The following is a 27,934-nucleotide window of genomic DNA, read 5'->3' on the forward strand; positions in this document are numbered from 1 at the left end:
ATGCCGAGCGGGGACCGACAGCTGACTGCCGTGTTCCGTATTAAGGATTTTCATGCCCTCTCTGCTGCAGTGATCACAGAGCTGAGGCTGGAAAGGGACCTTGGAGGCCATCTGGTCCACTCCTCTTTGGAACCCAGACACGGTAAGACTCTTGCGCAGTGGCGGTGAGGCTAGATCATGGTGGGCGATGCAAGCAACCAATCAATAAACATTCACTTAGTGCATTCTATGGCTAAGCACTGGGGACTGGAAAAGAGGCCAAAGACAGTCCCCGCCCTCAATCCCCTTACAGTCTAATGGGGGAGCTTTGTTGGGGGCATTGTTCGGTCATTTCAGTCCCGTCTGACTCTTCGTGGCCCCATTTGGGGTTTTTTTGGCAGAGACATCAGAGCAGTTTGCCGTATCCTCCAGCTCATTTTACAGATGGGGAAACTGAGGTAAACAGGGTTAAGCAGACAACATGCAAATAAATAAATAAATAAACACAAAGCAAGTTACAGGATAAATAGGAGATGATTAACTGAGGGAAGGCATTAGTATTAAGAGAGTTGGGGAAGGCTTCCTGTAGAAGGTGGCATTTTAGTTGGGACTTAAAGTTAATCAGCTTGGGGGCAGTTAGGTGGCCCAATGGATAGAGTTCTGGCCCTGGAGTCAGGAGGACCTGAGTTCAAATGCAGCCTCAGACACTTACTAGCTGTGTGACCCTGGGGAGGTCACTCGTCCTCAGATCGCCTAAAAAAAAAAAGCCAGGGAAGTCTGTACTCCCTGGGGATGAACGTATCAGAAGACTGGAAAGGCTTGCAAGGGCATTTTGTATTTGCTCTTGAAGGCACCCAGGGTGGGCTCCCTCCCACCAACAGCAGCGCCAACCCAGGTGCTACAAGGCTTATCACTCAATCGCCCCTAGACAGAAATTCATTTTTTCTTTTGAGTCAGGAACCCTCAACAAACCAAAGAGGGATAAAAGCTTTAAAATCCCTAACATCGAAGATGAACTGATTTGTCAGCTCTGAGACGTTCAATAATCAATAGGCCGTTTATTCTGCACCTACCGTGTTAAAAAAAAAAAAAAAAAAAGGTAAGACCTGTACCCTGCCCTAGAAAGCCTAGCCTTCCTTTAAAGCCCAGCTCAAATGCCGCCTCCTCCAGGCAGCCTTCCCTGATCTCCAAGTCAGTAAGAACTTTCCTCCTCTGTAATCACGCAGCGCTTTATTTTACCCTTTTAATGCCCTTAATCATTTATTATTGTGTTTCATCGTTATCCATGTATATCCTGGGTCTGGGGCACTGAGTTCGAATGCTGACACTGAATCTAGCTCTGTAGCCTCGGGTAAGGCACTTCCTTGGAGATGGTCTCCACACGGCCTTTAAGCTTTCAATCCTATGAACCCGCGGCTCCGGCCCAAGCTTCACCCCGCCCCGCTGAGCTCGTCAGCAAGGGTTTGCCCCACACAAACATGGCGGCGCCCAGTGGTCCGGTGCACTTCAGAAAGATGGCCGGCGGCGCCCCGCCTTCCTCTGCCCTGCTGACCAATGAGAACGGAGCACGATAACCTGCGCCTGCGCCGTAGAGGCTGCGGGGGCCCCGACGGGCGGTGACTCGGGGAAGTGCTGCCGGGAAGATGCCTAAAAAGAAGCGGGAGAATCTGAGCGTGGCTCAGGAGGTGAGGCGGGGGGGGGGGGGGGCGCCCGGGTGGTACGGTCTGGATTCTCACACCCCCCCCCCTGCGGCACCGAGCGGTGGGTCTGCCCGACTCCCGCCGTGCTGGGGGGCATGTGGGGAGAGGGGGAAGGGAAGAGGAGAGAGAAAGAGGAGGGGGCGATTAGGGAAGAGGCCTAGGGAGAGGGCGGATAAGCTAGAGAAAAAGAGGAGGGGGCTGCTGGGGAAGAGAAATAGGGAGGGGGGAACTAGACGAGAGAAAAGGGGAGGGGCTAAAGGGGAAAAGGGGAGGGGGCTGCTGGGGAAGAGAACTAAGGAGGGGCCGCTAAGCAAGAGAAAAGGGGGAGGGGGCTTCAAGGGGAGAGAAAAAGGGGAGGATCTGAAAGGGAAAAGAAAAGGATCTGAAAGGGAAAAGAAAAGGGGGAGGGGGTGGCTGAGGAAGAGAAAAGGGGGGAGGGAAAGGAGCTGAAAAGGAAGAGAAAGGAGGGAGGGGCAGCTAGGCAAGAGAAAAGGGGGAGGGGGCTTCAAGGGGAGAGAAAAAGGGGAGGATCTGAAAGGGAAAGAAAGGATCTGAAAGGAAGAAAGGGGGGGTGGCTGAGGAAGAGAAAAGGGGGAAGGGGCTTCAGGGGGAGGGAAAGGAAGTGAAAGAAAACAGAAAAGGGGCTGCTAGGGAAGAGAAAAGAGGGAGGGGGCTGCAACGGAAAGGAAGGAAGAAGGGGAGAAGCTGAAGGGAGGAAGAGGAGAACGCCCCTTTGGTTAGACATGAGGAACTGAGCAGGAGAAATCATAAAATTTAGAGTAGAAAGAAACCCCATTCGGTTTAACAAACATTAACGCCCTACTATGTGCAAGTCCCTGACCTGGGGGGGGGGGCGTGGGGGGGAGCGCTAAGTCTGTGATTTCTTTGCTGTGGGAATTCCTTCCGCACGTGAAAATCACAACCATTCAGTAATGTACAACGTTAGAGTTCGTTACCAGAGGCCTAGGGATACTGGTGAGTTGCACTTGGTCATAAAGATGAAACTTGAACCAGGTTCTCCTGAGCAATAAACACGATGTTCTTTTCACTCTGTGTAACCGGGTACCCAGGTGCTGTTATGGTTATTACCTGGTCATGACGGCCTGTGTGACTGTAGGGAAATCACTTCACCTCACAGAGTTTCCTCATTTGTAAAATGAGAGGGTTGGACCAGAGGGCAGCTTCTGAGGTCACTTCCAGTACTGGGATTAGACATCCCCAAAGCAGTAGGCTGCTACTGAAGGTTTTTGAGCAATGCCACCCGCTCAAACTTGTGCTTTAGGTCAGTTTGGCATCTGCACAGAGACTAGATTAGAGGGGCAGAGACTGAAAGCGAGGATACTGTTTAGATTGTTGCAGTAATCCAGGCCAGGAGTGAGGGCCTGAACCAGTGTGGTGGGCCCTGTGAGTAGAGAGAAGAGTAATGGGAAAATGTTGTAGAGGTAGAATCCATATATGGCTTTGCTACTGATTGTTTGGAGGAAAGGTGACGATAGAAGAGAAGGGAAAATCAAGAATAACTCCAAAATTGTGAACTTGGGCTACTAGAAAGGTGGTATTGCCCTGAACAAAATAGGGAAATTTGGAGCAGATACTGAAGCTTCTCGGTGATGCCTTGATAGAGCACCGGGCCTGGAGTCAAGGAGACTTGAGTTCAAATGCAGCCTCAGACACTTACTAGCTGTGTGACCCTGGGCAAGTCACTTAACCTCTGTGTGCCTCAGTTTCCTCATCTGTAAAATGGGGATAAATAATAAAGCCTACGCCACAGCATCAAGGTTGTTGAGAGGGTCAAATGAGATGGTATCTGTAAAGTGCTTAGCAAATCTTAAGATGCTATATGAATGCTAACTAATATTATTACAGGGCACGTTATATAGGGTAATTTCAAGAATTCAAGAGGGAGACTAGGGCTCAGTATGTTAGAAGTGGGAGTCATCTGTATAGAAATGATAATTAAACCCATGAGAGCAGATGAGATCACTAAAAGAAAGGATGTAGAGCAGAGTTTTGGGGGACAGGAGATATATGAAACTAAGGACTGGTTAAAGGGAATCCTAGGAGAAAGCCAAAGGAATCTAACATGGTCAACAGTATCAAATAGAAATCCAAAGTTGGGTTTTGGTGAGGTGTGAATGGCAGGAAGACAAGGGGCCAAGATTTTCTTTCTTTTTAATTATTATTTTTTCCCCCATTATATATTAAAAACAATTTTTAACTTTTGTTTTTTGAAAAATTTTTGAGTTCCATTGTGCTATATTCAACTCTGATTAACTTAGCTATTCGCAGCAATACAGTGATCCAAGACAGTTCCAAAGGACTTATGATAGAAAATGCTATCCATCTCCAGAGAAAGTACTATGGAGTCTGAATGCAGATCGAAACATACTAGTTTCACTTTATTTTTTCATGATTTTTTCATCTTTGCAAACTATATTTTTTTCAAACTGTTTCTTTTACAAAATGACTAATATGGAAATATGTTTTGCATGATTGCACATATATAACCCATATCAAAATACTTACCATCGTAGGCAGGGAGGAGGAAAGGGAGAGAGGGACAAAACTTGGAACTCAAAATTTTATTTTAAAAAAGAACATTAAGGGGGCAGCTAGGTGGTGCAGTCAGTAGAGCACCGGCCCTGGAGTCAGGAAGAGCTGAGTTCAAATCCGGCCTCAGACACTTGACACATGTACTAGCTGTGTGACCTTGGGCAAGTCACTTAACCCCAATTGCCCTGCCAAAACAAACGAAAAAAAAAAACAAAAAAAAGAACGTTAAAAATTGTCTTTACACATAATTTGAAAAAATAAGATACTGTTAAAAATAAAAATATATAAACACAAAAATATTTTTTACATTCCAAATTCTCTCCCTCCCCTCTTTGAGAAGGGGCCAAGATTTTCAAAGGTAGAGGATAGAGTCTGGTTGAACTGATTAACTAGAGACAATTATGAATTGAATTGTAGAGAAAATGATGAGTTGAGGGTCACAAGGACAAAAAAACAGGTTTATTGAGGCAGAGGGAGGTCTTACAAGTTACCACCCCTCTGGAAGGAGTGTCTCAGACTGGAGATGTTGGTCATGGGAATGATTTAGCTCATTGGTAGAAAACTGAAAAGGGTAGAATGATACAATTATTAGTCTGAAGTGAAAGAGAAGCAGCAGAATTCTGTAGTAGATGGGGCACTGGACTTGGAGTCAGGAAGACATGAGTTCAAATCCCACCTCAGACACCTACTAGTGACCCCACTCTGTTTATCAATTTCCTCACCTAGAAAAGGAGAAGGCTGGATACAATGGCCTCGAAGGTCCCTTCCAGCTTTGTCTATTATCCTATGAGAAGTTTGACAGAAGACCAGAGTTAGGGAGCAGAGTGGAATTGAGAAGTGAAAACCAGGAAAGGTGATGAGGGGGTTAGATTTTTATCTCCACTCTTCTCTGCCTTGGCAAATGGAGTCTCTCCTCTCTGGTACTTGTCCTTCTAATGAGATTCCAAATCCGTAGCCTATGCACTAGAGGTCATTAAACATGTCAGGATCCTCTCCCCGAGAGGCCAGTAATTGACTCTGTTAATTGCATCTTTTGCCTAAGTTTTGGAATTCTGCCTGCTCTTTGCTTACAGTCTTAATTTTGACTTTAATACCTTGTGGCATAGTGGTGGAAGCCGGGAGACTGGGGTTCTGGTCCCAGCTCTGCTATTAACTCTCTGTGAGGCCACGAAGGGCCTCGGTTTCTTCATCTGTAACATGAGGAGATTTAACTGGATTGTCTCTAGAGGTCTCTTCTTCAACTCTAAAATTCTAGGATCTGTGATCTGTGACCACATAAGACAAGAAGCTTTGTGGTTTCAGAATTGCTTTAGAATCTTATGGTATTGGCACAGGGTTTTATGTTATTATTGTTTTAAGCTGCCACTGAATTCATGGAATAAAGAGAATTGGAATAGAAACGTGTTTTAACAAGGAAATTGTGGACCTGAGTCAGAGTCCTGCTGCTAACTGTGTGGTCTTGGGGCAACTTGATTCCCCTCTTTGGGTTTGTGTCCTTATCTGTCAAATGTGGGTAGTCCCTTCCAATTCTGTCATCCCTTTTTTGTGACTGTAAAGCAGAGCAGCTAGGTGGTGCAGTGGATAGAGCTCCGAGCCAGAAGCCAGGAATACCTTGAGTTCAAATCTAGCCTCAGATATTTACTAGCTGTGTCACCCTGGGCAAGTTACTTAACACTCTTTGCCTCGATTTCCTTATCTGTACAACAAGAAAGGAAATAGCAAACCACTCCAGTAGTTTTGCCAAGAAAACTCTAAATGGAGTCATGAAGGATCAGACATGACTGAAAAATGACTCAACAACAACAGAGCAGGGGCCAGAATCTTTTTCATCTGGGGCCAAAAGAGCTGAAATGGGGAGATGGGAGTAAAGAGGGAACTCTTGCCAGAAAAGAGGTGCTCCAGCCCTCCTTCCTACAGTGGACCCCAGGAATGAATATAGGCTGGCAGACTAAGTGAGGTGCGTGGACTGTGGTTGCTAGAAAGAAGTAGCTCCTCCGCTCCTTCCATGTCAGTCCTAGGAAAAAAACCCCATTCACCCTGTGTTAGTTATGGTTCTTCTTTGAAGTAAAAGACACCATCCATGTCCTCAGGATACTTCCATTTTAGCTATGAGGGAGAAAACGTTTGTGAACCAACTTGGAGAAACAGCTCTTTCCTCAAACAGAGCTTGTTGAGTCATTTCTGGTCCTGGATGACTTTGTGACCCCATTTGGGGTTTTCTTGGCAAAGATACTGGAGTGGTTTGCCATCTCCTTCTCCAGCTTATTTTACAGATGAGGAAACTGAGGCAGACAGGGTTAAGTGACTTGTCCAAAGTCACACAGCTAGTAAGTGTCTCGGGTCAGATTTGAACTCAGGTCCTCCTCTACCCACAGTGCCACCAGAACCAGCTATTAATAAAGAAATCCTTGGTCACCATTCAGAAAAAGAATCTGAAATCCACAGGCCTCCTGCCTTGCTTCCTCACCACTAGCAGCTCCTCTTCCTCTTTTACATTCCCTCCCCATGCCCACCCAAGGCCTGAATATTGGGCTGATGCTCAGTAGCATTGCTATTGTGCTCTTATTAAAAGTCCTGTGCTCAGAGCCAATGAAGTGGTGATTTAATCAAAAATGTTTGTTAATCTGATGAGCGCAATAAAAACCACACAAGTGAATAATCTCAGCACCTGCAAACAGCCTCCACTTGTTGTAAAGAAGCAATTACCAAACAGGCTACAGTCACTCCCCAGGGCTGTCTCAAGCCATCTGTACCAGGCAATGGTTTCCCTGGGTACCTGGGACAGCTCCTTCCCTCTGCTTCCTTACAGCTCCTCTCTCCTAAACCCTTTCCACTCCCACTCACTCTCTCATCTCTTGAGATCCCAGGATTGAAGAACAGGCAGTAAAGTCTTAGGATCTAGCTTCTGAGAGATTATTCTGAATAACAAGAAAATTATATTTAAGATGATGAAGAAAATCCTGCCCAGCTGCTGATCTTAATGTTTCATGGGAGAAGGGGATGATTTTTTTCCCCTCCAATCCTGATAGTAGAATCTTGGTAGAGGCAAAATCTCCTTAAGCTTTTTATCCAGAATAATAATCCGCGCTTCAGTACTTAATAATTGTATTTCATCTTTTGGAGACAGATGGTTTAACTTAGCATCTTTAGTACCTGAAGCCACAAGAACACACTGCTCTGGTCAGAGCCTATCTACTGTTGTCCAGTACTCTTTGTGACCCCTTTTGGGGGTTTCTCGGCAGAGATATTGGAGTGGTTTGCCATTTCCTTCTTCAGCTCATTTTACAGATAAGGGGACTAAGGCAAGCAAGGGTAAGTGACTTGCCTGGGGTCATACAGTGTCTGAGGCCAGATTTGACTCAGGAAAATGAGTCTTTCTGACTATAGGCCCAGCACTGTAGCCACTGGGCCACCTGGCTGCCCCCAAAGTTGGAATCTCCACCTAATAAATAGGTTGGGATATACTGATCCAACAAATTGTACCAACGTTTATTGTCAGTTAATCATGCAGCATTCATTAAGTGCTCATTATGTGCCAGGTACAGTGCCAAGCACTATGAATTACAAAGAAAAAACAACAGTACCCATCCTCAAGGAGCTTACATTCTAATGGTGGTGACAACATGTACATAAATAGATATGTACAAGATATATAGAGTAGCTACAAGATGACCTTAAAGGGGAAGACCTTCTGCAAAGGGTGGAGTTTGAGTTGAGTTTTGAAGAAACCAAGGATTTTGAGAGGTAAGGGTGAGGAGGGAGAACATTCCAGGCATGGGAGACAATGTATACAAAGTCATGAAGATGGGAAACAAGTGTTATGTATGATGAATTGCAAGTAGGCCAGTATGGCTAGATGGAGAGGAGTGATGAGTAAGAAAACAGGGAGCCAGGTTGTGAAGAGGTTTAAATGCCAAACAGGATTTGTATTTGATCCTAGAGGTAATAGGGAGCCACTGGAGTTTATTGGGTAGGGAGAGGGTGATTTGGTCAGATCTGTGCTTTAGAAGGAAAATCACTGTGATCACAGAGGATAGATTGGATCAAGGAAAGACTTGAGATGTGGAAATCAATTGGGGGTCATTGTAGTTGTTCAGACAAGAGGTCACATAGGCCTGAATTAGGGTGGTATGAGCAGAGAGGAAATGTATATGAAAGATGTGGAGATAGAAATGACAAGATTTGACAGCTGGTTTATGGAGTGAAAGACAGTGATGATTACCTTACTGGTAGTAGGGAAGTTTAATGGGGGGTAGATGTGGGGAGAAAAGATAATGAGCTTTTTTTTGGACATATGTTGACTTTGAGATGTCTATGGGACATTCCAGTATAAAATGCCCAGTAGTTAGTGATGTAAGACTGCAACTCAAGAGAAAGACTGGGGCTGGATACATAGATCTGAAAGTCATAGAGAAAATAAGTGACCCCAGAGTTGATGAGATCACCAAGTGAGAGAGCAGAAAGAGAAAAGAGAAGGGAGCCCAGGACAGAGTTTTGTGGTATACCTGAAGTTAGAGGGTGTGATGTGAGTGAAGATCATGCAGAGGAAACAGGTAGGAAGGTAGGAAGAGAAGCAAGGGAGAGCAGCACCACAAAATCGCAGAGAGCACAGCGTTTCCCAGAAGAGAGAGTGATCCAGCATGTTGAAGGCTGCAGAGAGGTGTTTCAACAATCTGGCTAGCAGCTGTTGTGGGGGTGAAAGACCAACACAAGCCCAACAACAAGAACACTACCAGCACGCTGCAAAAGCACAGGTTCTTTTGATCTGCTTTAGCAAGGAAAGCAACATTAAGGGGTTGACAAGCTTACTTCAATGCAGCATACAAATATCATTCACTTAGTTCAGAGGAAAAGACCAGCACCCTGAACTTCAGAGCAAAGTCCCACCATCTGGGTTACAAGCTGAAGGGCTCTTAGCTACAGCTGCCTGGAGACTCCGCATCAGCGCACCAGCATGAGTGAGAGCCCTAAACAAATTACAAACATCGACAGACAGACCAAATACAGATTCATAGTTACGAACATCTAGGTTCAGCCCGGGAGCTCATAACATGGGCTGGCCCAGAGTCACTCGTGCCACCACTGCTGTGGGTAAGAGCTCCAAAGAAGAGAAAGCCAACCCCTGGTTTTAGATCTTTTTCAGCGTCAGGGGTGAGTCACGCATGCGACTCACCCACGTGACCTAGAATTGTCACAAAGAGGCAACTTAAACCCGCGTGGTCTAAAAGCCTCTGCTGTCCCAGACACGTCACTCAAACTCGTGTGTAAACTAGGCCCTCCCCTGAGCCAAGGAGGCACCAAGGACACCCAAATCTAATCAAGGAAACAAAGGCCAAACTCTCCAAAGGCACTTAGTTGAACTGAGTGCTAAGAGCCCATTTTGCTTACCGACACAAGAGGTCAGGAACGATGAGGACTGAGAAGAGGCCATTAGATCTGGCAGCTAAGAGATGGTGGCCATGTGCAAGGAGCTGTAGCGATGACAAAAGCAAACACTTGGGGATGGTGGTGAATGAAACAAATAGATTCTCTCTTTGGCCCTGCAGAGCCCCTAGTCAGATGCTGCTCCATGTCACTGGCCCCTAGATATGAGCGGATGATCCAAATGAGCATCAGTTTTGAAAATGAAATGATGCTTAAGAAAGCATTCTACCATTTAGAATCATTATTCAGGTCTGGAAGGGGTCTTAGCGATCATCTAGTCTGACCTATTCATTTAACAGCAAAGGAAACAGGTTTTTATCCCTGAGTCACCGTAGAGGCAGATTAGGAGGTTTGGGAAGCCATGAAGGGAAAAGGAAGCTCGATTGATAAGGAAAATACAGGATCTATCAGCTCTGGAATGCTCTCCTAAAGGGGATGGCCAGCCCTCTGTTTGAGGCTGAGCAGTCACCCCATTCCCAAAGCTTGAGAGACAACACTTTTGTCTTTCTCCTTAGAAGCCTCTAAGAAGAAGTAACTGGAAGGGAGATGGCCAGCCAAGAAATGAAAAGGATGTGCTTTTTTTTTGTTTTTTTTCGCCCTGTTTCCTCCCCCAGCCTGATACCAGGAGATGGTTCAGGGACCACTGACCAGTAAATGAGCCTCCCCTTATGGGCAGGAGCTACAGGTCTGATTTGGGCAGGTGATTTCTCTCTGCTGCCTCTGTTTGGCTCTGATCCACTTGACTGGGGTCAGGAGACTAAAACCTCATTACCTAACACTGCTGGATGTCAGCGTGTGTGAAGTGGCTGTTTGCCAGCATCTTAATTAATGAATTCATAAGGCATGGAGTGGATGCCAGTTCTTGAAAAGTGCTTTGAGCCTTTCTGTGATGAAGAAGCTTTTACTAATTCATCATAAAATATATATTGAGGGAGGAGAAAAAAAAACAAACACCAAACAACCTTCTGGCCCCAGGACAGCTGAAGACTTAAGGAGGCAAAGACTGACTTATTCGCCTACTTCAGCCTTGATTTCTATGTACTACGAGATCCCCAGGCATGGTCTGTAGTTAATATGTCCCCTGTGAAAATTCTGTGCCTTGCTTATCTGCATGTGTCCGTGTAAAGATGGTACACCATTGTTCTTGGGTTCTCAGCGGTTTTTCCTAAACGGTTTGAGCAAACTGGCAGCTTTGGGTTATGGGACTATATGGAAAATGTGAGGGCCTCCTATCCTTATCATTAGGGGAGAAATACCAAGTATGTCCAAGAATATTAGAAAAATCCAGGGTGGTTGAATGGTTTTGGATTTCGTTGGTGAACCCCCATGACTCCTGCTCAAAGGGACCCACCTGAAGGGGTTATTGGCCTGATCAGTGACCCTGCCAGCAACATAATATGCCTGCTATAAGAACAAAATGGAACCTTAGCTGCTCCACCTACAAGGAGCCATGTGGACTGGAGCCTCTGGCTGACTGGCAGAGATATTTCTATGGACCCATGATTTCATCTGTGTGTACTCTCTTGCCACCATTGAGACTGACCCACCTTCTTTTAGCAGTATGGTTCAATGGAAAAAGCATTGTTTTTTGGAGTTCAAGAACCTGGGTTCAAATCTAGTTCCTTCACAATTACTGGCTGTGTCATCTTAAGAGGGCAAGTCACCTAACCACCTTGGGCTTCATTTTCTTCACCTATAAAATGAAGAAGTTGGACTAGATGGCCTCTGGGGTCCCTTCCAGCCCTAGATGTAGGCCCCAGGGTATAAGTCAGTGATAATATGGCACAGCCTTTACAGTGGTCACTGTCCCATTGTGGTGAACTCCCAACCGTCTAGTCACAAACCAGTTTTATTGAAGTATATATATATTGCTAGAAAACCTATTCCTATTTGTAGTAGAATGGTGGCAGTAATAACTAACTCCCATAACTCTGGAAATTTGGAGCATAGATTTAGAGCTCAAAGAAACCCTAGAGATTATTCCACAGATATGAAAACCCAGAGGTTGTATGCATTTTATAGATGCAGAAACTAGGCTCTGAGTTAAGTATCTTGCTTATAATCACACAGCTGTGAAGTGTCTGAGACAAGATTCAAATTCAGGTCTCTTGGACCTAAGTCCAATATTCATCCACTGTTATCAGACTACTTCTCCTGCCTCTTTCTCCTTAGATGAAAAAGTGGAAAAGTAGTAAGAGAAGGAGGGAGAATATCAATTTCCCACCCTCCCCTCCTGGATCTTCTTAACTCCTGAATCGTTTCTGTGCTATTTGGTTGGGGGTGCTTTGAGAGATTAGCTTAGTTAGTCAACAAGCATTTATTAAGTACTGAGTGCCAAACACTGTGCTAAGATTAGGGTCAAGATGTTTGTAGTGAGGGGCTTTGCAAAAGTGATGAGGCCTGGATTCTACCTCTCCCCTCCTCCCTACCTACATGGAACAAACTATACTTTATCCAGGTTTATGATGCTGTGATGATGAAGATCTTTCATTATATACGGTATGACATAAGTAGGGACTTGAATCAGGCAAAGCAGTTATTGTACAGGATTATTCTTTGTGGAGAATCTTTTAAGATCAGAGCAACACATCACCATGTCAGGAAGGTGGAAGCTCCCTAAGGGCAAAGACTGTTGCCTGTTGCTCATACTAGCTACCTAATAAATACTTGCCAGATGAATCGGTATCTTTTTGACCTTCATATGGGACATAGAAACAGCTTTGCTAGGCGGGAAGCTTCTCCCATAGTGGGAGAATGTGGTCACTCTAGGGACCTCTAGGCAGATGTCTCCCAGCTGTAATTAGTCAGTGTTTGTCCTTTGTTCTTTGTCCTGTTTACACATGGCATTCCCACTAGAAATGGGACAATGAGACTACATTGAGAATTATCCAAAGTGAAATAACTGGCCCCCTTCCCTAGAGCGTCTCACAGGCAGGTACCTTCCAAGGAGATAAAGGCTGCTCAGTGCACATGCTCTTTCTCCAATACCAGTGGGACCGAACACCATAGCAACTCCATCAACAGCTGCCCCAAGATGGCTACAGAAGGCAGCCCAGTCTATGGGACCCAAACCAGTGCAAGCCTATGGTTCTTTCTCATACCCAGAAAGCATAAGACATCCCCCACCCCACTCCACCCTGCCTGAGTTTGGGGTTAATAGGGCATAATTTCCTCCTGCTTGTCTGGGCTGTGAGAAAATCTCCAATCAGCAACCTGAGTCCCATCCTGGCCTCACTGAGGAGAACTGAGCCATCGTCGACAGCCCCCGGCTCCCTATATGTCTAGTGTCAGCAGAATAATCAAAGCTGCAATTGAAATCTCCATTGTAGCAAACCGTGGAGACTGTATCTTGCCTCAAGGAACACGAGCAGAGCCAGGACGCTGACCCTTGACAGTCCACTTGTCGAGGAGGTTGTCGGTAGCAGAGTCAGACCAGCACAGGCTTCCTTCCTCTGAAAAGGTCTGACTCATGACTTGATTTCCACCAGAGAGCTGCTGAAAGATGCCCCGGAGGGGATTTCAGGAGAATTTTACAGTTTCTCTTAACTCGGCATTTTTATGCTCTATAGGACCCAGGGGAGACTTCCCAAAAGCTCTGAGAATAAGGTGTTATTCCCTAAGTCAGGCGGGACGCTTTTGCTTCACTGCTTTGATGCTGTTTTGCCTCTGATGAAGCAGAATGGGAATGTGAAGCAGCTAAGGCATCCCCTCCCCAGCTGGTCCTGGCCCCAGCCTGTGGAATGCTAAGGGCTATGTCTTTGTGAATAGCACCTTGATGGAAAGCTGTATTCAGAAGGTCCCTCAGAGAGTGGCAGTGAGATGTTTGACTCCCATGGCACCTGCCAGTCACACCACACATGCTGAATTGAAAACCCTCACCCACACCTTGGAGAAGTGAGGCAGCCTCTTTGTTTCAACAGAAAGAAGCCACTAGAATGAAAAAAAATATTTTGGGAAAGGCTTCCTGTAGAAGGCAGGAGTTTAGCTGGACTTGAAGGAAGCTGGAGCAGGCCCACTAACTCCAAGGCCAGTACTCTTTCTACTCTGCCTTGCTGCCTCCTTCTCCCATGCCCCTCAGGCTCGCCCGATGCATAGGGTTTGAATCTTGAAGGGACCTCAGAAATTATCTCACCAGCCCCTTTATTTTACAGATGAGGAAAGCAAAGGCTTCACCGGGTTAACTGACTTAGGATCATAAGGTCATAGACTCAGAGCTGGAAGAGACGTTAAGGTCATCTCATCGTAGGACCAGTAGCTGAAAGTTTGGAGTTTAGAGCAGTCATCCCATCCAACTCCCTCATTTCACAAGTTGTTGTGTTCGTCTTTCGTTCTCAAAGAGGACCATGACATCAGGGAGATGATGACAGGACTTGCAGTTGACTTTGATATGAGTGAGGGAGGGCTGTGCAAGGTCACCAGCCTCACCTTCTCCTGCAGAGCCATCTAGGTCCAGTGGCCTGATACCAGGATGCAAGGGGAGACCTTGCCCCTTTCAGGCTAAGGTCTTTTCAGGTTCTGACTTAGAGTGAGGTAACGCCCATTCAGTGAATAGGCCTCTTTAAGAAGCTAATCAAAGGATGATCCCTTTAATCAAAAACTCAAAAAAAAAAATCAAACTGGGAGGGGAAGACTCTCAGGGTTCCTGGCCAAAAGAGAAACAGTTACTATTTAGTATGAATAAGGAAACCGAAGCCCTGAGAGGTGGAGTAACTTGTTCAAAGTCACTCTGGTAATATATAGCAGAGCCAGGATTTGAACCCAGGTTCTTTGATGCCAGATCCAGTGCCCTTTCCACCCCACTGTGCCTTGCCCAAGGTCACAAAGATAGTGAATAGTAGATTGGAACCTAAGTCCCCTGATAATGCAATTCAATTGAATATGCTGACCTTATTGAGGAATACATTGAAAATAAGCTTGAATATCAAAAGTTCCAGGGGACCTTAACACCCAGTTGCGGGGACTCCTGAGTATGCTGCCATCTCCCATTTATCCCAAATCAATCCCATAGACTTGCTGCCTCTCCCTACCTCTGCTAACCCATACACCAAGCCCTTACTATGTCCCAGAATATGTTCCCTTCGGTTCCCCATGTCAGGCTATATCATCTCTTCTCCAGTGACTGCTTCCTTTATGCACCTGAAGTAATCTATGGATAGGCTAGGCAATCTTTAGTATTTAAGTTTCTTGAGTGGACCCTGAAGCTCTTTCTCTACCATATTTTATGTACTAGGCCTCTTTCTTTTTTTTTCCTCCTCCCCTCTGGATTATTTTACACTCTTCCCTACCTGTTCATCCTGTTGATCTCAAGACTGCTCCCAAGTCCCTAAAATAGGCAGCCTCACTGTGACATACAAGCCTTTAACCTCCCCCATGTTTCCACTTCTTCCTCTTGCCTCCATCCAGCTCACTTAGATGAAAGATGTGGCACATGAATTAGGACCGAAATTTTGCAGGTAGTGAGGGAAGCAAAGCCGTCATCAATTCACAAGGGGATAGAGTTCCTTCCTATCCTTTTCTGTCTCTCCAGTTTTTATTCTCTAGTATTTGTCTGATAAAACAGGCTTTAAATTGGAACTGGGAAGGGGGGGCAACAGGGGAAAACTGCTTACCTTTCTCTACCAAGCTAGGTACCATAGAGAGTATCAGCTACCACATAACAAGAAAAAAAGCACTAGAGATTCCCAGGAGACAAAATTCAAGAAAGGAACTAGCAATAAAACCCACGGTCTTACATTTCTATAACAAACGTACAAAGTATGGCTAACAAGCAAGATGAACAACAGGGCTTAACGTAAGGAAGGAGTCGTGTTTTAGCAGAAAATACCAGGCGTGGTCTTTGCCCCTACGATGACTGCATGATGTCTCTGCTTCCCTTGCCCCCTGTGGACTTCAGCCATAATTCTTGTACCCAGTAGTTCATTTCACTGAGCCAGCTTGTTCAGGGGCCTGCCCAGCCCAGTGTTTTCCTTAGTATTCTGTCGGTTCAATTCAGTAAGCTTTCTTAAGTGGCTAGGCAGCATGCTAGGTGCTAGGCATGCAAGAACAAAAATAAGACAGAGCCCACCCACAAGGAGCTTACATTCTACTAAGATGTGGCCTGTGTGCAAGCAAGCAACACATGTGTACGAATTAACACAAAATAATTTCAAGAAGGAGAGAAGGCTAGTAACCAGTGCTGTTGGTGGGAGGAGGCATCTCAGCCATGCATTCCAGAAAGTTAGGCAGCCTCTGAAGTAAAGGAAGTACATTCCAGACATGGGGGACCACTTCCACAAAGGTATAGAGGCAGAAGGTGGAATGTCATGTACTGGGAAAAACTCACAGACCCGTTTGACTTTGACAGAGAGTGTGTGAGATGCAATATGAAAAAAGACTGGAAGGTTGGGTGGGAGCCATGTCGTATCAACATCAATGGCGCGGCATGGTGGAAGGAGCCCTAGATTTGGTGTCGGATGTGGAGCTGGGGTTGGATCCCAGCTCTGCAATGTAGCACTTGTTTGGCCTCGGACAAGTCGTTTAACCTCTGTGGGCCTCAGTTTCCTCTTCTGTAAAATGAAGAGGTTGGACTAGATGACCCCTAAAGTCCCTTCTTTCTCATGGATTCTATAGTTTCCAAGTGTAGTTTTTTGAACTAAAGAAGATCTTTGGTACAAATAGAACCAAATAAGAGCCTGGTGCTATAAACCATTTTGCTTAAGAATGAGTGATATGATTTTATGGCATCAAATTTACCTTTCTTATTAAGTTTTGTGTGTCTATATTTGTGTTTTTCATTTCATGTTATGTATATTTTTATTTATACTTGCTGACTCCCCCATTTGAATGTAAGTGCCTTGCGAGTAAGAGAGAGTTGCATTCTTTGTACTTGTCCCCAGCATCTGAGAGACACCTGGCACATAGTAGGTGCTTTATAATACTCATTGGTTGATTGGACTAATATTCACTCAAGAGCCTTTATTAAGTACCTACGATGCTCGAGACATTGACAATGAAGACAATATTAAAACCATATAAACTAATTTCGGGGGTGGGGAGGCCATGTTCACTGGGGACATCAGGAATGGCTCCTTGAAAGGAGACCACAGCTGCTACTTATGACACCCAGTGATCTCCCCATTGCGGCCATTGCTATAGGAGCCTCCCTCCTACTCTGCAGCCCTTGTTGCCCAGTGGGTCAGCCACCCAGGGATTTCACCAGTCTTTTCTTCTCCTGGCCCATTAGCACAGATACTCAAGAGCTGCTTTTGCTTCAGTGAGTGCTGAAGGGGAGTATGGCTCGTTTGCCAATTTCTTGCATTTCCTCGGCCCTGGGAATCCTGCAGTCATGCTGGGACATCTCCCAAGGATAAATTCATGGCTGAATGGAAATCTTTGAGCCCTCTCCTCCCTCTCTCTCTGAACTCCTCTCTACCTCCGACCCCCACCCTACCCCAGTCCCACATCAGCAGCAGCTGGATTTTAAAGAAGGGGAAATTGCTGTTTAGAAACTAAGAGGAGAGGGCCCTTGGTAGAACATAAATATTCATGGAAGGAGGTTAGGCCTTCAGTCCCTAAAACCTTGATTTGTGTTTACCCATTTAAGCCTCATTAAAAAGTGGCGAATGAGAGTGGGAATATCCAGTGGGGCTGCGGATGAATTGGGCTCCATGCAGATAAAGGCCTCAAGCTGCCAGCTCCGCAGGCAGTGCCCAGAGCACGGTGGCAGCTTGGCTTGGCCACTAATCACTTGCCAACCTCAATTTTAGGATTTTGCTCAGTATGAGCCCTGCTTCTTGCTCTCTAGAGACTGTTCATTGTTTGGGCACCTGGCGACTTCCTGGAGCTGGGGAGGAATGGAAACATATAACCCCTTCCCAGAGATCAGAGGGTTTATTCTTCATAAGCAAGCAGGACATAAGGGCCACCCCCAGAGGAGGAGGCCCTCCTTGTGACTCCTGGGGTCTTGGGCACCAGGGATAAGATGGGAGACTGTGATTGTCCTGTCTTAGGAGGGTGGAAGGATTTCAGAAATAGCTCTTGGTGACTTGGCTGGCAGCCCTTTGGCCTCAGTTGGCACATGAAATACACTTCTGCTCCATCGACCTGACCCTCGACTCAATGGCTAATGCTGCATGGCTTTGACAGAGAGTGAGAATCAGAGGCAAGCTGATGGCTTTTGCTGGTTCCTACAGTTCAGATCAAAAGAGCAAAGACTTAGGGCTGAGCATCAGTCCAGGATCCCCAACTGGAGGTATCATGGACATCTCAAACCCATTGTATTCAATTATCTTTCCCCCAAATCCACCCCTCTTAACTTTCTTATTTCTTCTGAGGAGATCATTACCATTCTTCCAATTAAGAGGATTGAAACATAGGAGTCACACCAGACTCTTCCATCTCCTTCACTACCCCAACTTTCCTCATCCAGTCAGTTGCCAAAACTTATTTATCCAGCCCATCTCCTTACCCTGTCTTGTATCTGTCCCCTTCTTTCTACACATACCATAACCCCCCTACTTCAGACCTCATCACTTCTTCCCTAGCCTTAGCCACCGGATTGGTCTCCCTCCTTCCACCGTCTCTCCTCTCCAAGCCAACCTCCACATTGGCCAGACTGACGTATCTGAATCAACAAGCATCCATTAAGCACTCAGGTACTGGGCTAGGCACTAAGGATAAATAGGCAAAAAATGAAACAGTTTCAAGAAGATTAGATATTAGGGGACATACACATGAAGTATATACACAATACCTGGGGAGCGCGGGGGCACATAATTGAGGGAGTCAGGAAAAGCTTCATGTAGATAATATGGCATTTATTATGTGCTAAGCACCTTACAAAAGTGATCTCATTTGATCCTCACAATAACCCCCGGAGGCAGTCAGTGGAATGATTGTGTGTGGAAAACCAGCAAATTGGCCAGTTGGGGCAGAAAGCAGAGTGCATAATAGGGTAGTAATGTGAGATCAATCTGGACAGATAGAGATTAGAACCAGGCTGGGAAGGGTTTTTTGTAAGGAGGTATCTGCTAGAGCAGCTAGGTGGTACAGTGGATAGAGATAGAGAAGCCTGGAGTCAAGAACTGAGTTCAAATCCAGCCTCAGACAACTTACTAGCTGTGTGACTCTGGGAAAGTCACTTAACCACTGCAGTTATCTTTGCCAGGAAAACCCCAGATGGGGTCATGAAGAGTCAGACATGACCAAACAACAACCACAAGGTGCCATTATGGTCCCCATTGTACAGGTAAAGAAACTGAAGCAAATTAAGTGACTTGGCACACAGCTAGAAAGCATCTGAGACTGGATCTGAACTTAGCTCTTCCTGACCCTAGGCCCGGCACTCCATCTACTGTACAAGATGGTGGTGTTTTATTTGAGTCTTAAAAAAAGTAGAAGACTGAGACAAAGGTGAAATGAGAGCATATTCCAGGTGTCGGGGATGGCCAGTACAAAGATGCGGTGATTGGAGATGGAGTATGGCATGTGAGGAACAGTAATCAACCTAGTTTGACTAGACAGTAGAATATGGGAAGGACGGGAAGTAGGCAGGGAGGGCAGCTTGGGGCCAAATCGTAAAGGCCTTTACCAGCTAACCGAAGGAGTTAATATTTCATCACTAGGCAACAAGGACCAACTGCAGTTTACTGAGTAGGAAAATGAGATGGTCAGACCTGAGCTTAAGGAAAATCATTATGGCCACAGTGCGGAGGATGGATTGGAAAGGGCAGAGGCAAAGCTGTTGTTCAGTCGAGTCTCACTCTACATGGAACATCCATGGGGTTTTCTTGGCAAAGGTACTAGAGTGGTTTGCTATTTCCTTCTCTAGAATGTCCCCATTTTAGAGATAAAGAAATTGAGTTAAGTGACTTAGCCAGGGTCATACAGCTAGTGTCTGACCTCGCATTTGAACTCAAATCTCCTGACATCAAGCTCGGTGCTTTAGCTACTGCATCACCTAGCTGCCCAAAGACAAAGTAGGGAGACCACTGCAATAGCCCAATTGAGAGGTGGAGGTATAGGCTGAGTGAGTAGTTTGAAGGAGACAGATTCCAGAGATGTTTGAATAGGATATGTGGGGTGAGAAAGTGTAGGTTGAGAATGACACTCAGGTTTTGAATTTGGATAGTGGTGCCTTCAACAGATAGAGAGAAATTCAGAAGAGGGGGGATGGGCTTTAGGAGAAATGTAGTTGGTATCGGTTGGGACATCCAGCTTGTCCAGTAAACGGGTGGTGATGTGAGAGTGGGCTCAGGTGAGAGATGGAGCAGAACCCGCCACTCCTCTGCTCAAGAAGGCTTCCCATTGGCTTCAGGATGAAATATAGACTCCTCTCTTTAGGACTGAAGGCACTTTACAATCTGGCTGCAGCCTATTTTTCCAGGCTGATTACAAGTTACTCCCACACATATACCTCATTCCAGCCAAACTGACTTACTGTTCCCTGTACAGAGTATTCCATCTCCCACTTTGTACAGGCTGGCTCCCATCAAGCCTCAACTCAATCGCCACCTCCTTCTAAAGGACTTTGCTAATTCTTCTCTCCACCCCATCACTGTGTCTGTCCTGTTGTACCTCACCCCCATCTCCACCATAGAAGGCAAGAGGACAGTCGGTCTCACTTTTGCATTTGCATTTTCAATTCCCGACACCCTGATACCTATTGATACCTAAAGCATTGATAATGCTTTTTGGTTGATTGGAAAGAGCCTCAGAAAGTGGAGTTGTCCAAGGTGCTACAACCAGTAAGAGACTCAACCCCAAGTCCTCAGGCTCTAAATGCTGTGTTCTTTTCTGCCTGGTGCCTGCCTAGTGTTTCTGCAATGTAAAGGAAACCCTTTCAGCCATTGCCTTGGAGTGCTTCCCAATATCAAAGTAGGATAATTTGGAGATTCCAGAATCAACCAGAGAATCCCTGCCTTTTCCTCAGGGCCCAGGAATCTCCTTCCCTTGCTCTTCCCTGCCTGCCTCTGAGGGCTATTTCTCTACAATTAGTGACCAGTAATAAGATCAGAACTGCCAGTTCCAGTTATAGACAAACTACCTGCAAGTTTATGTGGAATGCCCAAGTTGCAGCGTCTCAGGCGAGAATGGTGAAACATCCCAGCTGGAAGGAACCTTGAAAAATCCCCCGAGAGAAAATGACACCCAGAGAGGTTTAGTAAGGTTGCACAGAGCCAAGACTGGAACTCAAACCCTCTGGTTGCAATCTAGGGCTCCTCTTTCTACTGTCCCTACATCTCCCAAATCCCAGAGGGCAGAAAACAAATCAGCCAAATGTTAAACTTCTTCTGAACAGGAACCATGACTTGTGTTTCCCCTTGACTTTTTCCAGTCTTCAACCCTGTTTGGGGACCTTCTAAATACCAGCTTATAGGACTAGCCTCCAGAAGTCCACCAGGGTGAATTCTTTGCTGGAAACTGAAGGCTTTCCCCCCTGTTATCCCCTTTCCAACTTTCTCTCTCTTCCCTTCCTTCCTCTTCTTTCCTTCATTTCTTTCCCTCCTCTTAGTTCTTTCCTCTCTGTTCCCCTCCCTCTTCTCTTCCTCCTCCTCCTCTCCTTTCCTCCTATTTCCCCTTTTCTCTCTTCCTCCTCTCTCCTCTTCCACCTTACTCTTCTTCTTCCCCTGCCTTTCTCCAATACTCTTCCTTCCTCGATTGAAGCACAGGGCTAAGTTGAGTGATAAAAGATGACGCTCCATTGGTACAAAGTGGAAGACGGCTCTGCCTGGCATGGTTGGAGTACAGTCCTGACCTCTAGAGCTTCTAAGTAGACTGGATACCATTCCAAAGCTTCAAACCCTGAAGTTCTGGATCTGTTTTCATCAACATGTGCCCATAGTCTGACCTATCAGGTCACCTATCAGGCTTGCTAACGTGGGCATCAGGAAACCTCTCTCTTCAGGCACACTCACCATTTCCCTTGGTAGCTGGTTCCCCCTGACAGTCCTCCCCTTGGTGCCCATTAGCAGATTAATGAAACAATTAACCAGGCAATTAACTCAAGTCTCTGCCGTTGCTCCCTCCTGCAGGGCCCCTATGTAAGTAATTTCGAGTTGGCAGAGGTTTAAGATTAGGGAGGAGACAGACAGGTTACCTGGAGGGTTATCACTTGGACTGGGCATGGGCCTGTGTAGGGAAGCAGCTGTCACCTAAAATGGATGGGAAGTAAAGGGATGAGTAGTAAGGACAGCACAGCCACAGAAGAAAGACATGAAGACCTAAGACTCTTTACTGGTGGGTCTGAGCTCCTGAAGCCTGTGGAAAAGGAGATCTAAGCCTGGGATCTGGCCTCTTAGACCTGGGAAGCACAGATTCCAAAATATATCCTTAGGTTGACCTCCTTCCTCCACCCCCTCCCCCTAGCAGAAGAAAAGGTCCCAAAAGTAAGGAAGCAGAGGACCAGACTCCCTTGAGAAAAGTCACAATTTCTATGAGTTTCCATTTCCTCATCTGTGAAATGGGCAGAATGAATGAAGTCACTTATTGAGTGCCATGTGTCAAACACTGTCAAATTACAAAAGTGAGACAGTCATTGCCTTCAGAGAGATTACATTCTAATAGGGGCAGACAACATGGAAGAGAGCTAGGCTTGGGAAAAGGAAAAAAGGAGGGGTTGTGGAGGGCCAGAATGCAGGGAGTGTGGTTTGAAAATGGCAGGGGAGTGTTTCCTTAATATTCCTCTTGCCCCACCCCCCTCATTATAGGAATATTGTGAGAAGCAATGAGCTCCCAGATGGACAATCAAAGCATTATAGGAACCCAAGCAATTGTTATTCAGTCAAGTCCTTATTATATGCAGTCTAAATTACCCTGGGGCAGCCAGGTGGTGCAGTGGATAGACCACCGGGCCTAGAGTCAGGAAGACTTGAGTTCAAATAATGTTACCTCAGACACTCACTAGCAGTATGACCCATTGAAACATGTTTGCCTCAGTTTCCTCATCGGTAAAATGAGCTGGAGAAGGAAATGGCAAACCACTGAAATGACTGAAAATGAGTCAACAACAATAAATTACCTTGGGCCTCCTCCTTACCCTTATAGTCCTATATAGATTCTAGGCTGTCTATAGTAGGACAGAGGTAGGATAGATAGCCTCAGCTACATAGGAGATGAATAACTCTTTGTGTGTGCGTGTGTATGTGTAAGTGCATTCCAAAGCCAAATACCCTGTACTAAAACCATTCTATAAAAATCCATACTTAAGAATTAAATAGATTGGGTCTATTTCATTTAACAAGACAGATTCCTCAATTTAGCAACCTCTAGAGACCCACATGGGGTCTGGAATTGAAGACCCTCCATTTGAAGGTGATTCTAGCATTTCCTTTTGGTAGCTTTTGACAAAAATATTACCCTGCAACCAGAATTATTCCCCTAGGACTGCATCCCTGAAAATATAATAGAAGCCAATGAGAAAATGTGGTTCATTGCTTATAAAGTAACCTAGCAAGAACATATTTCTTTCATTAAGTGAGATATACCTGCGTGAAGCTATGTGTGTTCAATAAATGCCTGCCCAATGAAAATAGAAATGTGTTTGTGTTAAGGGATTAGCCACCATTGTGTCAGATTATAATAATAATAGCTCACATTTCTACAGCCTTTTATGGTTTGGTTTTTTTTTTACAAAGCACTTTTCTCCCAACAACCATCTGTTGCCCTGTTCTCCCCTTCTCTCCATCAACAGGGGGATTATGTGAAGTTGCTTGTGTGTTTCAGATAGATGGACTCGAGGAGAAGCTGTCCCTGTGCAGGAGAAACCTGGAGGAAGTGAACAGCCGCCTTCGCAGGGAGGAGCTGAGCCTGGAGGCCAGGTAATACTGCTGCCCTTACAGCTGGGCCAGAAGCTGGGTACACCTGGGACTCACTCCTGCCCCCCAAGCTGTTAGCCCCATTGCTGGCTCCATGTTAGTGTCTCTGTCTCTTGTTGGTATCAACCCAAAGCTAGCCAGGCATCCTGAAGAGGCCAGACCACAATGCAGAGTAATGGGAGGAAGGGAGAGGCATCAGATCACTCCTGTTCTCTCTTCCCTCTCCTGCCACCTGTTCCCCCACCTCAGGGGTCTAACATTCAGTCTCCCAATGGCTTTTCTTCTTCACTGCCAGAGGCTTGACCCCTCACGTCTTCCTCTCCTCGGCTCTCACCGGGACCAGAATTGTATTCATAAAAGGGGTGATTAATGTCATCTTTCCATGAGGCCTTCTTTCTCTGATACACACCTTCCCAGGCTGATAAGCCTGATACAGCCCCTTCCTGGACAGTCAGTTTCAGCTTGGGGGGTGGGGGTTCATTCTGCCCAGCTCCTTTTTCCTGCGTCCAGCAGAGAGAGGTCTGGAATGGGAGGGAATGGAGGTACAAAGTTGCTTCTCTGCCTTCTACCCCTACCTCTCCACACACCCCCACCCCCCACCCAAACCCTTCTAGGAGAGCTTTGGAGAAGGAAAAAAACAACCTGACAAGCAAAGCCTCCAGCTATGGTAAGAATTTCCTTGGATTACAAGTGTACTCACCTAGCACCTTGCGGAGCTCAGCCCGCTGATTTGGGTGGTGGGGTAAGGCTGCCCCCTGCTGGTCAAAGTGGGTGGGGTGGGGTTATGGGCCACAAATGGGGGAACAAAGCTCTCTTGTTGCATGTCAGAGATGAAAGGAAACTTCAGAAGTCATCTGACCCTGATTTTGCCAAGGAGGAAACTGAGGCAGAGAATCTTTTCTGGGAAACCCAAGATCCACCATTGCTAATACAGTATCTCACCCCTAGGAAGAGGGAGAATTGGAGGTAGCAGGGAACCGGGTTGAGTTCTCCTGAAAAGCACTGGGATGGGCGGGGTGGGCGGGGGGGGGGGGGGGGGGGGGAGGGGGCGGGAGGCACAGTTAGAACTGGAAGGAAGCTCAGCTCATTCAGTCCAACCCCATCATTTTTCACATGGGAAAGAAGAGCCTTGGGGAAGCCATGGCCCCCAGATGCTATAGCGCTATATCCCTGTGGACATGCAGACCTCCCTTTCTTTGGTAGGAGAGGCTGCTCAAGAGCCATATAGGGAAAGGGGAAGGGAGGAGTGAGCAGATTTTGCAAGACGACTGGAAAACATTGGACTTAGCTGGCTTAGCGGGGAGAGCAGATTTTGGAGGGCGCAACTCTCCCATCCCAAGCAGCACCAGCAGCTGATGTGGGCCTCAGGAAAAAGAGAAAGGAGCCAGGCAGCACTCTACCTGCCTGTGGCCAGATAGGGACAGGGCCATTCCCTCCTCAGAGACCGCTCTGTACAAGTCACAGAGTACATGGTCTCCAAGCTCCCTTCTGGCTCTAATATTCTGATCAGCTAAGAACACCTCTTATCTGGATATCTTCCCTAAACTTCCTTTCTTCATTCATCATTCTGTAGGATATCCCTGCTGTTCTCTGTGGGTCAGGGTTGGCATCTGTCATGCCTTTTCTTGCACACAGAACCCAGAGTGGGGTCATGCTGCCACCTGCTGGGCTACAATAACAGGACCCTGCCAGAACTTGAACTGAGAATCAGGGAAATGATATCAGAGACCGAGCTGGACTGTGACAACCCCATTCACTACCGCCCCACCCCCACCCCGGTTGCCCCCGACTCCAAGGCCAGGGTGGAGTGCAGCCTGCAAGAAGACTGTCCAGCCCCCTAGCCCATGGGGACCAGCCAGAAAAAGTGGACAAGGAATGCTCACTGATTGGTCAAGGGGCCTTCTTACTAATAGCTCACATTTATAAAACAGTCAAAATGTTATATGGTGCTTTTAAGGTTTAGAGAGCACTTTCTTTAAAACAGCCATAGTGAGGCATTCGTTATCCCCACAAGCTCCTTCTAAACTTCCTCTTTTGAGGCTCTCATCTTTCAGTCACCCAAGCTGGCATCCTTGGTCCTCTTCTGCTCTTTTCCCTCCACATGTCTCTGCTTATGTCATCCCACCCTCGTTCAGGTCCTCCTCACTTCTTTCCTGGCCTGTTTTAACAGCCTCCTATTTGGACTTCTGGTTTCCAGGATCTCACCTCTTGAATCCATCCTTCTCATAGCTGCCAAAATAATCTTAAATCACAAGAATCCTCAGAGGCTCCCTACTGTCTCAAAGTACAAAATTCTGTTTGATTTTTAAAGCCTTCACAATCTGGCTTCAGGGTTATTATACATTAATCCCTTCACACATGTACCAAACTGCTAAACTTGCTGTTCCCCGGATTTCTGTGTCTGCATAGACTGCCTATGCACTCCTCTCTCTCCTGTCAGACGGTCATGAATATACTTGTCTGTTTACCTAATATAGATCTACCCCACTGTACCCCACCCCCGCCCCAGGACAACATAACTGTCGGGAGGGGGAGCCACTGTGGTCTGCCTTCCTAGTGTCTAGCATAACGAATTGCTCCTAGACAGACACGCACTTAAAAAGTGATTATGGGATTGTATTGGATTAAAACTAGCCAAAGATCAGGCTCAAGGGTCCGAAGACCTGGATTCAAATTTCACCTCTGAAGCTTGCTACCTAATGTGACCTTGGGGAAGTTATTTCCTAATTTTTAAAGGTCAGACTCGATGGCCTAAAGTCCTTTTCAGCTCTATTCCTATTAATATTCCTGTTTTACAGATGAGGAAACTGAGGTTCTGAAATTGTGGCTTATTCATGTTGTCACATAGCCAGTGAGAATGAAGCAGGATTTGAACACAAGTCTCTTGACTCCAAGGCTGGTGGTACTTTTTCTACTAGACCATGTTGTCTTTCAGTAGGGACCCAAACCAGTGCTGGAAGAGCTCCCTCTGGATGGGAGGTGCACCAGGTAGTCTCGAGGCGGGTAAATAGCTTTAAAAGGTTCTAGGCTGTGCCTCCCCAGCCCCTCTAACAGCTTCCCCAAGCCTGATATCTTTGGTTGGGGAGGGGTGGAGTAGGTAATGATAACTTTAGAACCTACAAGTACAGACAGTTCTTCTCCCTGTCCTCCTTGTCTTCCCATCAGGGGCTAACACTTCCTCTCTGACTCCCAGAGGGGCCTCTCTCCCTGGCTACACAGAACCAGGAATTAGCAACACTACAGATAAGTTCACCCAGTACATATTAAGCATCTGCTGAGAGACTACGAGAATAGAAGGATGTTATTTAAATGGGCCCCCTTCCTTCAAAGTCACACGCTTCCTGGAGATGAGTTATGTGCCTCGAAGAATTAGAGAGGAGTAACTACCTGCCCAGAAAGGAGACCTAGATTCATTCTGGCTCTGCTATGAATGATATGACTTTGGGCAAGTCACTTCCCTTTGGTCTACAACTCTACACTCTTACATGATTTCTCCCCACCCCCTTTATTATGTTTTTATTGACATTTTTGGTTGTATACATCATTGTAGTCTCTTACATGATTTCTGAGGGCTCTCCCAGCTCCAGCAATTTAGTTTTATGACTCTTTGATTTTAGCTACTAATTATGGTTTAGAGATCCCACCCCCACCCCTGGCTTCCCCCATACTAAAGTCTGTTCTCCATCCCTGGTTTCCATCCCTCTAGTTACTGGACTCAAACTGCATTTAAGGGGAGAAGATGATGTAACTGTGGGCTTGTGTAGAAAGCATGTCAAGGTTATACTTGAGCTGCGTTCTGGGGGCCCCAAGGGTATGTGTAGAGAGCTAGATTGAACAGGGAGGTGGGTGTTGACCAAGAAGGGAAGGGCCCTGGCATGTGCTCCCAAATGCTGGGATGCAGGGATAGTGAGTCACTACTGGAGGTGGACTGTAAAAGGGGCAGCCCCTCCCCCATCACACTGGGGGGTTTCTTTACAGAAAGAGAGTTGAAGTCCCTTCGCAGAGAGAACCGTAAGAACACGTTGCTGTCGGTGGCAATCTTCTTGCTCCTCCTTCTCGCCTATGCCTACTGGACTATGTGACTCCACTGGTTTCCACTGCAAACCACAGGGAGCCATGATGCTCTTGGAGAAACGGACTAGGACAATCAGAGTTGGTTCCTCTTTCTGGACTCTACCCGCTGCCTCCCAAAGATGCCTGCCTGCCTAGGCGGATGCTAACAAGACCCTGGGGGCTGGGCCTAGCTAACCCAAGATTCTGGCTCTGTCTTGTATTCAAGCCTCCTGGTTTACAGGGCCTGGATGTCAGCAGGGAAATGATGCTGGCTCCTCCCAGGGAGAATGGCCAATAAAGAGTGTTCAGACAGCTACTCATCAAGTAAATGCCAGTCTTCCTGAAGCTAAAGGGACTGGGGAGAAGGGGGAAATGTTGGAGGAAGGACTCAGGAGCTAGCCCCAGGAAGTACCAAGTTAGAGGTATACATCT

At 46.3% G+C, this 27,934-nt stretch overlaps 1 protein-coding gene across 1 annotated transcript; it reads left to right on the forward strand.

The window, feature by feature from the left end:
• Positions 1 to 27,818, forward strand: CCDC167 (coiled-coil domain containing 167). Its single transcript, XM_036768367.1, has 6 exons — positions 1 to 142; positions 1,408 to 1,478; positions 1,572 to 1,664; positions 23,358 to 23,452; positions 24,064 to 24,116; positions 27,428 to 27,818. The coding sequence occupies exons 1-6, from the start codon at positions 1 to 3 to the stop codon at positions 27,529 to 27,531; spliced, it is 558 nt and encodes a 185-aa protein (XP_036624262.1). The 3' UTR covers positions 27,532 to 27,818.
• Positions 27,819 to 27,934: the final 116 nt, after the last annotated feature.

Source organism: Trichosurus vulpecula, chromosome 7, assembly GCF_011100635.1.
Source record: "Trichosurus vulpecula isolate mTriVul1 chromosome 7, mTriVul1.pri, whole genome shotgun sequence".
Lineage (NCBI taxonomy): Eukaryota > Metazoa > Chordata > Mammalia > Diprotodontia > Phalangeridae > Trichosurus > Trichosurus vulpecula.

Bases quoted from the DNA above. Each gene is read 5' to 3' on its own strand.
- CCDC167 (XM_036768367.1), top strand. From the start codon at position 1: ATGCCGAGCGGGGACCGACAGCTGACTGCCGTGTTCCGTATTAAGGAT. The intron at 143-1,407 runs GTAAGACTCTTG...CTCCGGCCCAAG, and splicing joins CTCTTTGGAACCCAGACACG to CTTCACCCCGCCCCGCTGAG. The intron at 1,479-1,571 runs GTGCACTTCAGA...CCTGCGCCGTAG, and splicing joins TGGCGGCGCCCAGTGGTCCG to AGGCTGCGGGGGCCCCGACG.